We start from the raw sequence: 12,069 nt of genomic DNA, 5'->3' as shown, positions 1-12,069 counted from the left end.
AATGTTAATACAGAGTGCTATTTTCATATTGTACACTTTCTTTTCTCTATTTTAGAAATGTATCCCTATGTTTTCACTAATTTATGTCTGATGATGAGATTTCTGGCAAAGAAGTTTGTTGTTAGAATGTACTCTGTTTATTAGTAGAGGTGTTACCGTGTGGTGGATTATAATTAAGAAGAACCTGCATGCTTTAGAACCAGTCATTTTAGCAGATATGGAATTGTGAAGGTTAAAAGTGTGGCAGATAGTAGTTCAGATCACTGCAGTCAGAACTATATCTAAATCTTTCCAAGTGTAAAGATTTCTTATCTTTGCTCTCCTGTATAACAGGATATCCATTTAAGATAAGGGAGGAAGGGAGGAAACGGGTTTGGGGTTTGATTTCACCTTAATAGGATTGTGCCTGGAGAGTCTATATGGAGTGTCTGGGAGCTACATTGTTGAGTTTATTTTTGTGCTTATTGTTCTTATCAGGGCCTTTGTTGCATTCTACCAGTGGGCTTGGTAATTTTTGCTTTACTTTTTCTTTTCTGTTTTAGGTTGCAAGAGCAGTTTTATCTGATTCACCACAGCCTTCTAAAGGAAAAGAAGTAATATTAGAGGAACTAATTGACTCTCTAGTTTCCAACCCGTTCTTAACAAGGAATCAAATTCCCCGAACTCCAGAAAACTTGAGTAAGTTAATAATGTTTTTTGTCACTGTTTTCTTTCTTAGACATTACTACTATTAGAACCATGGTCTGACAAATCTTTTGGAAACTCACTTTAAAACTTTTTTCTGTATCTTTCAATTTAGTGGCATTGGCTCTATTTGTTTTCATGTGGGGGACTTTTATTGAAATATCAACTGTGGGCACTGTCACTTATATGGCAGTCCTTCAGCAGTAATATTTTGCCCTGGAACTGTACAATTTTGTTATTGTTGTTTTACTTGGCTTTTTCGTGGAAAATATTTTAGTCGATCACTTCAGAAATATCCTCTGCCTCCACATCTGATCTGTGATCAATATTTATAGAGTATGGAGGCTGTATTCTTCCAGTCAACAAGCAGCAGCATCAGCCAAAAACTCTGTACAGAGATCTTACCTACCTCTCCCAAGCTAATCAGACTCCCCAGTACTTTCTTCTTACAACCTGTATTGTGTGGGCAAAGTTCTGATATTCTTGTCCTCATGTAGGCACATCATCCTGGGTGAGTGATTAAATATAATTTCCATTATGCTACTAGAAATGACATATCCAAAGTTAAATGGATTCAGTTCAGGTTGAACCTAGCCACTGTATAGATTGGTGGTTGGCAAACTACATCTTGCAAACCAAATCTGGCCCACCCTATGTGTTTTTGTACATAAAGTTGCATTGAACACAACCTTGTTCATTTGTCAGCATATCGTTTATGGCTACTTTCACATTACAGTGACAGAGCTGAGTAGTTACCACAGATAAGATGGCCTGCAAAACCTGAAGTATTACTATCTGGCCCTTTATAGAAAAAGTGTGTGTGTGTGTGTGTGTGTGTGTGTTTATGCTGTATATATATAAGTAAGTAAATAAATAAATAAATATATATATATACACACACACACACACACACATGCCAAACCCTGGCCTAGATGGGCAAGAAAATATCTTTTTTTCCATTTATTTGTTTGTTCATTTATTTATAAATAACATCTTTATTGGAGTATAATTGCTTTACAATGGTGTGTTAGTTTCTGCTTTATAACAAAGTGAATCAGCTATACATATACATATATCCCCATATCTCCTCCGTCTTGCATCTCCCTCCCACCCTCCATATCCCACCCCTCTAGGTGGTCACAAAGCACTGAGCTGATCTCCCTGTGCTATGTGGCTGCTTCCCACTAGCTATCTATTTTACATTTGATAGTATATATAAGTCCATGCCACTCTCTCACTTTGTCCCAGCTTACTCTTCCCCCTCCCCGTGTCCTCAGGTCCATTCTCTACAGCTGCATCTTTATTCCTGTCCTGCCCCTAGTTTCTTCAGAACCTTTTTTTTTTTTTAGATTCCATATATATGTGTTAGCATACGGTATTTGATTTTCTCTTTCTGACTTAACTTCACTCCGTATGACAGACTCTAGGTCCATCCACTTCACTACAGATAACTCAATTTCATTTCTTTTTATGGCTGAGTAATATTCTGTTGTATATATGTGCCACATCTTCTTTATGCATTCACCTGTCGATGGACACTTAGATTGCTTCCATGTCCTGGCTATTGTAAATAGAGCTGCAATGAACATTGTGGTACATGACTCTTTGAATTATGGTTAAGAAAATATCTCTTTAATACATGTGATGTGTATGTACTCTGTGAAAGTATATGCACATTTCAGGAACACCTTTCGTTTTTTGTGTGTGGTCAGTTGGAGATGGAATTCTTTGATGTTGTTGGGCTTTGGTGTATTGTGGAGCCTTGTCATCCAACTGGCATATCTATGAACATGTACTGAGTCAGCAGTTTTATCTTAAGCACTAGAAATGAAATGTTTAATTGCATGTTCTATTTGGGAATTTATTAATAACTTGTGTTATTTCCCCCTTCATTTAATCAGTAAGTGAAATTAGGAGCTCCTGGAGAAAAGCTGTTAAAATAGAAGATAACAGAAGTACAGAACCAATTCAAATGGATACTGAACGTAGAGAAGTGTTGCCAGAATCCTTAGCTGTGGTGCATAATCAGAAAGAGCTTAACGTGGACAGTTTTTTCTCAGCAACCACTGTGTCCGATTCTAGCCATTTTCATTTGCCTGAAGAGAAAGTTGTTTCAGATTGCCTCAAGTGTGTGCTTCAGAAGCCTGTGGTAACCAGTTGCATAGGTGAACCAACAACACAGAATCTGTCAGATTTGTTAAATAAGGACATAATTTGTAAGCAAGATTTGGAATGTACAGCTTTACAGAACAGGTTTTTAGAAACGAGCCAAATAGAGACATTCTCCCCTGCTGCAGGCAATAGGAGGGCTGTGATAGGTAGCAGTGAGGAAGAGTATATTAAAATATCAGACCACTCGAAAGCTTCTCACAAAGATCTTTCCATGCATAAAAGTATGTTATGGAACTCTTTTCAGATATCAAGTGGAATTAGTTCCAGTTTTAAAGATAGTGATTTTGGCATATTACATGAAACTCTTCCAGAAGAAGTTGGTCACTTAAGTCTTAATAGCTCCAGTAGTACAGAGGCCAATTTTAAACTGGAACCAAATAGTCCTATGCACAGTGGCATTTTCCCAGAAGGTGCTGTGGGAGGAAGACAGAATACTCCAGAATCAGACTTTAATTTACAGGCTACTTGCAGTGGATATGAGGCTCTGAAGAAATCTCTGCCCAAGCAAAGGGAAGAAATTTGCCTCTCTAATCCTGAAACACTTGAAAGACACAAACCAGAATTGAGCCTTACTTCCCAATACATGCAAACTGATGATATGCTTAACTTTTTGGGCACTCATGATTTGCACATTGACTGTACAAAACCATCTTCACGCATGTCCCTTGGTGAAAGAAAACGGTCTCTTTCACCACTAATTAAGTTTTCTCCAGTGGAACAAAGATTGAGGACCACAATACCATGTAGTCTTGGAGAACATCTACCTAATTTAACAGGTAAGATTTAACTAGATAATGTGCATATTACCCTGCTGAAGTTTTCTCTCACCTTCTCCTAAAAATAGCATATGCAGTGAATGTTACATGATCTTTATTGATAACATGACAAAATATGCTCCTTATTCCTTCAACTAGGATGAGAAGAGTGAACCCATTTTTATGGGTACTTTCAGAATGTCTAGTGATTTTTTTTTTGTGGTACGTGGGCCTCTTACTGTTGTGGCCTCTCCCGTTGCGGAGCACAGGCTCCGGACACGCAGGCTCAGCGGCCATGGCTCACGGGCCCAGCCGCTCCGCGGCATGTGTGATCTTCCTGGACCGGGGCACGAACCCGTATCCCCTGCTTCGGCAGGCGGACTCTCAACCACTGGGCCACCAGGGAAGCCCTTCTAGTGATTTTTATATAGCTTACAATTGGTATGGGACAGGTGTGGAAAACAAAACCAAAAACCTGAAACCTATTGCTTTTGTAATACAAACTACTGAAAGTAAACCTTGTCAAAATCTTTTTGGCTAATGGAAGGTGGTTCTAAAGTTGAGAAATGCTATGTTAAATATCATTATAATATAGTGGGACTTCCCTGATAGCGCAGTGGTTGAGAATCTGCCTGCCAGTGCAGGGGACACAGGTTTGTTCCCTGGTCCAGGAATATCCCACATGCCGCAGAGTAACCAAGCCCATGCACCACAACTACAGAGCCTGCGCTCTAGAGCCCGCGAGCCACAGCTACTGAGCCCATGTGCCACAACTACTGAAGCCCATGCACCTAGAGCCCGTGCTCTGCAACAAGAGAAGCCACCGCAGTGAGAAGCCCACACACTGCAATAAGAGTAGCCCCTGCTCGACACAACTAGAGAAAGCCTGTGCAGAGCAGTGAAGACCCAACACAGCCAAAAAATAAATAAATAAATCGTTTGAATTAAAAAATAAATAAAATAATATAGTATCTGTGGTTTCGTTTGAAATAATTTGATGGGGGCACAGTGACAAAACAAGGTAGGTCATTGTATTACTTTCCTAGGGCTGCTGTAAAGATGTTCCACAAACTGGGTGGCTTAAGACAACAGAAATTTTTTGTCTCTGGAGAAAACAAGTTCTGGAGGCTAGGATTCAGAATCAAGGTGTTGGCATGGTCGTGTTCCCTCTGAAGCCACTAGAGTAGTGGTCCCCAACCTTTTTGGCACTGGGGACCAGTTTTGTGGAAGGCAGTTTTTCCATGGTGGGGAGTGGGGAGGTTCAGGTGGTAATGCGAGGGATGGGGAGCGGCAGATGGAGCTTCGCTCGCTTGCCTGCCACTCACCTGCTGTGCGGCCTGGTTCCTAACAGGCTGCGGACTGGTAGTGGTCCACGGCCTGGGGGTTGGGGACCCCTGCACTAGAGGATGATCCTTCTTGACTCTTCTAGCTTCTGATAACCCCCAGGTGTTATTTGGCTTGTGGCAGCATAACACACTTCTGCCTCCATCTTCACATGGCATTTTCCCCTTGTGTTCTGTGTACCTTCTTACAAGGACATCAGTCCTATAGATTAAGGGCCTATCCTACTCCCATCTTACTTTTTTTTTTTTTAAATTTATTTCTTTATTTTTGGCTGAGTTGGGTCTTTGTTGCTGCGCATGGGCTTCCTCTAGTTGCGGCGAGTGGGGGCTACTTTTCGTTGCGGTGCACAGGCTTCTCATTCTGGTGGCTTCTGTTGTTGCAGAGCACGGGCTCTATGCGTGCGGGCCTCAGTAGCTGTGGCTTGCGGGCTCTAGAGCGCAGGCTCAGTAGTTTTGGCGCATGGGCTTAGTTGCTCCGTGGCATGTGGGATGTTCCCGGACCAGGGCACGAACCCTTGTCCCCTGCATTGGCAGGCAGATTCTTAACCACTGCGCCACTAGGGAAGTCCCAGAATAATGGTAATTTTATTGCAGTTACATATTTGCATGTGAACTTTTTACTGAAATTTGCTACTACTTGGAATTTGTCCTATTTTTTCTTTATAATGTTTGCTTATCCTTTTTTCTCTTTTTGAAGTCAATTTTGCAGAAGAAGAAATCTTGATTAAGAGCCTTGATGCAAAAGAATCTCCATCCGACTTGAAAGATGAAGTAGTAGCCCAGTCAACTTAACTATGATGAACTCAAGTTGAAGCAATGTCACAGGATAAAAACATTTGTAATTTAAATACACATTGGAAGTGTAACTTTTTCAGGGTCTAAAAAAGTCCTAAATAATGCTTTTTAGCCTTCTCTACTGATTTTAAGTAAGGAGAGTATGTTTGGATTTTCTCTCTGTATGGATATGGGGTTGAAATGTGAAGTATTTGGAAAGCAAACAAGTTATGAGAAGCCATTTTGGTTTCTTGCGTAATCTTGTAAGCATGAAGTAAATGGCATAGTATTAGGTTAACTAATTCATTATGTTCTAATTTCAGTTAATTAACATAAGGATGAGTAGTTTTTAATGTGTTTTATTAAGTGGTTAACTTAATAGCCATTGGATGTACTGATCTTTCTTTTTAGGGAAATAAACAACTTTCATTGTTTCTTTTACAACATTCTGGTACTAAACAAAAAAAGTGAGGAAAGTAATGCTTTGGGGTGTATAATCAAAATGACAAAGTTTAAGTTTGGGAAAGCTCTAAAGAGGCTTAATGATTATTCAGGTAGGTTGATCCTGAAAAATGAAGTTTGATGGAATAAAGTACATGTGATGATAGTGAAGACTGGAGCAGAATGAATTTACAAAAAGGAAAAAGGCGGAAGATGACTAGATCCTTTTGAGGGACACTAACTATAAATCCATTCAGTGGGTTGTATAGCAGTTTTATATTTAGTCTAATTTAGACTTTGAGAATTTAACTCTAGTTTTTTAACAGAAAAAATGTAAATTAAAAAATTACTCTGGTTCTTTTTGGAGGGGCACTGTTTTTGGGGGAGCTAATTTTTAAAAAATTTTTTTAATTTAAAAAAATTTTTATTGGAGTATAATTGCTTTACAATGTTGTGTTAGTTTCTGCTGCACAGTGAAGTGAATCAGCTATACTCATACACACATCCCCTCCCTTTTGGACCTCCCTCCCCCCCACCCCCCATCCCACCCAACTAGGCCATCACAGAGCACCAAGCTGAGCTCCCTGTGCTATACAGCAGGTTAAGGGAGCTAATTTTGATGTTAACTTTCCTCCTCAAAAACCATCAGTTCCCCACTGCCTACAGAATAGCTTCAGATTAACTTGAGAAAATTGAATTTGCGGTTAAATAACTTGTTCAGTGTTACACAGCTAAGTCAGTGGTGAAGCTAGGATTTGACCCTATTTTCCTTCCTTAATATACCAACAAGACCTCCTAGAAGTAACTAAAAGGCCAGGATGTAGGATATGGCTGCAGGAGTGGGCCTTCTGGACTCTAAATGGGAGTCAGATGTGAGGCCTCTTGTACAGTGTCTTGCCTCATGTAGTTAGACCCCCTGGCCAAGTAAAGGGCTTGTCTTCAGCATCCAAGTGATGAATACATGCCATTGCCCTCTGCGAACCAGGAGGTTAAGCACACACTGGAAGGGTGGTAGCACCTACAGCACCCCTGTGTCTAGCCTCAACTCTTAACCATCACAGCCTTGTCCAGTTTGCCAAGAAACTGGCAAGGAGAAAAGTTAGAGTTCTGGAAGTGGATGGGCTTAACACTTGGTCTTTCTTCACTCATTTTGGCTTACTTGCTCTGTGTTGCTTGTTTGATCCAAGTTTGAAGGCCAGTCTTTTTTTGTGAGAAAAGAAGAAAAGCACAAATTAACTACCTTCTTTGCAGTGGAAAAGAAAGAGGAAGAGAAAAGCTTCTCCTAAGGTGCCATATTCTTTTATTAGTTAACAGAACAAATAGGGACTCTGTAAGTCTACTGGGAAACTGTCCTCTAGTCTTAAGAAACCTAATATTGGTAAATCCAAAATTAACATGCTAAGAAGGTATTAGCATCTACAAAGGGCCAGAGCTATTCCTGGATACTTAATATATCATTTAATTCTTATACTTCTGTAAGATAGTGATATTGTACCTATTTTACAGGTAATGATACCAAAGCTAGGGAGCTTAAATGACTTGTCTAAGATGGACTTGAGGAATTACCTGGGATACATCTTAAAAAAAAACATATTCTGTAGGTCTAAAGTGAGGATTAGAAAATCTGCATTTTAAAGAGCTGCCCTGGTAATTCTTAGGCTCAATAAATAGCTTGAGAGCCACTGCTAGGGGATAGAGATTCACATTTAGCCCTGGGGTATCTTAAAGAAGCTAGGTACACTATTACATTCTGCTTTAGAGATCTGAGCTCTCTGATAAGGAAGCTGAAGTTCACCAATAAGTGTGGGCCCTGATTAATGGGAATCACAAGACCTCAATATCTTTGGATATTAATAGATTTACAAAAACCACATCGTTGTTGAGTCACACCTGTGATAGGCTGAGAGTTTTTGGCATTCTTCCCTGTCCTTTGTATGCTAGTAGTATAAACAAAAGTATATTAAATCTGTCACTTTCTCCTAAACCATTTTGATTATGACTCCTCTTCCTTATCCAATATTGCCTGCATTACCTGCCTTTTGACCTTAAGGGACTGCTTTGACCACAACACTTCTTTGTTTAAAATTCCACTAATGGTTCATTGTTAATTCCAGAATTGAGTTCAAATTTAAAGGCATATAAGGTCTCCTCCATAGATCCCTTTTCCCTCTTCCACTATGATCTCCCCCCCCGCCTTTTTTTTTAACTGAAATGCTTTGGTGGGCATGTGTCTTTAAAAACCTTAATGCACAGTTCTGAAGCTGGAATATCCTACCTTCACCTCCCAGCCTTTCACAGTTATAGTTTGTCCTTTAGGGTTCAGAACAAATCTCACTTTCACCTTGAAGTCTTAATCTCTTATCCCTGGGACTGTCCCTTCTCTGAAATCTCCTATGGCTTATGTTAACTTTTATTCACTTAGTATTTTTCATTTATTGCTTTTATTGTATTTTTTCATGGTTGTATGTGATTTCTCCAGTTGTACTGATTGAATACATACAGACATATACTTACGTAGATATGTGTATGGGGTGTGTCCACACATAACATATTCTCCAAGGGCCACAGATCATCCTTAGCAGATACTGAAGTATTGGAATTGTTTTCTTTGCCTCTGTGTGATGGAATTAAAGTAATGGTAAAGAGGGAGGGCTACTTTATTGCTGTAAGAGTACTTTTTCTCATTACATTCACAGCAGAATATACCTTGTTTTATTCACTATTCATAAGATGGTGTGTAAACTGACTTCTCTATCAGTTTGAAGCTTTAGATAATGCCCCTATTATGTCCTAATTGTTTTAAATGTTTAAAGACAACAAGCATATAATGTTGCTTAACATGAAAAATGTTATCAAGTGGAATAAATACTATTTGTTGTTAAAGAAAATCAATTTGGGGGAATTTAATTGAAAACAAAAATACAAGTATTTTGAAACCATTCTTTACCATGTGTTTCTTAACCATGATCTATGTAGTCAGTTTAAATTCTTGAGACCTGTATAAAAGGAAATCCTGTTTTTCCCCTACTCTGAGTATACTAAAATTAAAGAAGATAGGTTTAAGGACATTTTCCTTAATGTAAAGAAAGTATTTGCTAAAGTAAAGTTCTCTTTCACGTTAAGTTGCAGATACATAGTTGATATACCTTTCGCCTTATGCACTGTGAATGTTAAATCCACATCCTGAATTTAAAATATTTGTGAGTCCTCCATGGCACTATCTGTAAATGTTTTACATACTAGTCTTGAATAAATGTTCAGTATTATACCACCTAGCTCTAGATTTATTAAATGTATTTTAAAATGATTTTTAAAAGTACATATATACCCTCAGTTCATTTGGAGTCTATACTAGCTTATTGCCAAAGGCCCTAATTAGACTAGTTTAATAACATATCTGAACAGCTTCTTGCTCTTCATGGGTAGGGATCTTGTCACCCACAGGTGCTGCTATAAAGGATTTAATAAATGTTTAACTTATAAAGGTTTGGAAATTCTCTATCACATATTTAATGTCTGTAAATAGAGATAATGCCTCATTTGTAAAATGAGGTGAGAGGAGTTGATCAGAGGTGTTTTGGCTCTAAGATACTTAGATTTCATTTAAAACAATCTACGAGGCGGCTGAAACGGGGCACTTTAGGTCTGTTTTTTGATTTCACTATACCACACTGCCAATTCAAAATAGGAATCTTAGAATTCTTCCCCAAAAGCATGTAATCTAAGAATCTGATTCAAAATTATCCAATTTCCAGACAAATACAGATGGGAAAGTGATCTTGCCCAAAGCAAAACACTATTCTTTGAGAGAAGTCATTTAACTTCCTGGCTTCAGTTTACTCAATCTATAAAACTGGGGAACTTATATGAAGGAATAATGTACAGCTAAAAAGCTAGGATTTTTATGATGAACTTTTCTGTCAGTGGAGTTAGTAGTGGCATGTAACGGTTAGGAGAGGATCTGCAATTACACTGCCTAGGTTCAGCTGTATATAACCTTCATAAGGTCATACCAGTTTTCTCATCTATTAACAGATAAAAGTACTCTACCTCACAGGTTGTGAGGATTAGGTAAGAAAATGCACATCAAGTATTTAAGAATACCTGGGATTTAGTAAGGGCTTAAATACTTAGCTAGGCTTCACATCCAGTAATTTGGGAGCGGGGAGGGAGAATGGCGCAGTGGGTGGTATTGACAGCTGACATTACTGAGTATGTGCCAGGTACCGTTCTAAATGTCATGTTTTTTAAAATTTAACCTTAATCCAATGAAGTAGTGCTATCCTTATTCATATTTTACAAATGAGGAAACAAGCACAGTAAAATTAACTACCTTGCCCAGTTCACAGAGCTAGTAAGTGAAGGGACTAGAATACTAACTCAGCTCAGGTGGTCTAGCTCCAGAGACCCTTCTCTTAACCACACTGCTACAGTTGCTATGAAACATCGTTAAGGTGATGGGAGCCAAGATCACAAAATCAAACTTACCAGTTAAGCAATATTTGTGGGCAATCAAAATCTACAGCTTTAATATTAACCACCTTCAAATTATTCCAAATAAGACCATAATTTAAATTGCTAACAGCAAATGTTTATTCATGGTTGAAGCCAAAAAGAATTTATAAATGCATTTTAATACCTTGCTGATAAAATAACATTCCACCTTTGCAACCTTGTAAGGAATACAGGAAGATATTGTAAAGGCTTTGATGTGTATATCTATTATAACCAGGTAATCAGAACACACATACACACATACACCACCACCTACTTTAGTGTTAACACCATACCAACTTTTCAGAAAGGCCATCTTGAAGCTCTACTGGATAGCTGAGTAAATAGCGTCCAAGGCTTTAAGACTGGGGAGAAGGGAAGAAAGGGATGGAAGAAGTAAGCAGCACACATTTCAAAGCCCACTTTTAAGCACACGACATTATGAATATTAAAAGAAAAAGGGGGAAGGCAATTCAGCATTTTCAGAGAGCGCATTTTGGCAATATTCAACGCATAAGAAGGCTGTGCTTGGGACCATCCACTCTCTCCAGCTTCTCAAAGTGTTTCCTGGCATTGCGAATGTTGATCAGAGTAGCTGCGGAAGGGATCGACGGATCTGACATAACCACCATCACGTATGTGTTTGATGTGAAGATGTCGATGAACGCAGCGAAGTTAGAATTCCTAACCTCCATGCTCTGGAAAGAAGCAGCCAATTTACTGCAGCTCAGCTTGAACTGCTTAATAATGTTGCTGATCTTCTCGAATCGGTGGACGTCACGCTGCTCTTTGCACTGGTAATGGGAAATGACCAAGAACGTCGCCCTCTCGAACAGCAGAACTTCATCGGCCTCAATAATCTGGGCAAAATTCCTGAGGTTCATCTCCAGCTGCTGAACATTGGGAATCAGCTGATAGACAATACTGGACCAGGCTTTGTAGAGCGTTTCATCCCAGATGGATGTTCGAAAACAGGCACACTCCAGCGGGCGAGACAGACGCCTCAGGTCTTCCTCTCGCTCTTTAAAAATCAGGTCACGCTGATCCTCCTGAACCAGATCCATTTTGTGCACCAGGCAGAAGATTTTGGCATCAGGAGAGTTCTGGAGGATGGCTTCCAGACACGACTGGTAATAATGCATGTCCTTTTCCAGTTCGCGGCTCTCCACGTCGAACACGTAAATCAGAACCTCGACATTACGGAAGATGTTGTCTCGCTGGCTGGTGAAGTAATTTTCCATGAAGGTGTCCTGACCGCCGCAGTCCCACAGATTCAGCACCAGGTTGCCCAGAAATCGGACGTGGGAGTGCTCCACATCAATGGTGGCACCCAGGCGCCGGGTGTCGCGAGCGATGTAATTGGCAAAGATAATGGACCTCATGCTGGTCTTCCCCGACCCGCTCTT

At 39.5% G+C, this 12,069-nt stretch overlaps 2 protein-coding genes across 3 annotated transcripts in view; one reads left to right on the top strand and one right to left on the bottom strand.

Annotated features, from left to right (window-relative positions):
- The window catches only part of HAUS6 (HAUS augmin like complex subunit 6), a 44,937-nt gene extending 38,603 nt beyond the window's left edge, over positions 1-6,334 (top strand). Inside the window, exons 15-17 of one of the 2 annotated variants that reach the window (XM_007455566.1) lie at positions 543-678; positions 2,586-3,632; positions 5,664-6,334. In XM_007455566.1, the coding sequence (XP_007455628.1) occupies positions 543-678; positions 2,586-3,632; positions 5,664-5,746 (1,266 nt within the window). In that variant the 3' untranslated portion in view covers positions 5,747-6,334. The remainder of the gene's footprint in view (positions 1-542; positions 679-2,585; positions 3,633-5,663) is intronic. The other variant, XM_007455567.1, reaches the window with a different exon arrangement.
- A 4,413-nt stretch (positions 6,335-10,747) lies between these two features.
- The window catches only part of RRAGA (Ras related GTP binding A), a 1,606-nt gene continuing 284 nt past the window's right edge, over positions 10,748-12,069 (bottom strand). The window contains 1 exon segment of the mRNA XM_007472141.1: positions 10,748-12,069. This exon segment is cut by the window's right edge and continues 15 nt beyond it. Within this exon segment, the coding sequence (XP_007472203.1) occupies positions 11,170-12,069 (900 nt within the window). The 3' untranslated portion in view covers positions 10,748-11,169.

This window comes from Lipotes vexillifer, unplaced genomic scaffold (assembly GCF_000442215.2).
Source record: "Lipotes vexillifer unplaced genomic scaffold, Lipotes_vexillifer_v1.1 scaffold912, whole genome shotgun sequence".
Lineage (NCBI taxonomy): Eukaryota > Metazoa > Chordata > Mammalia > Artiodactyla > Lipotidae > Lipotes > Lipotes vexillifer.
This window is presented reverse-complemented; position numbering and strand designations above follow the sequence as displayed.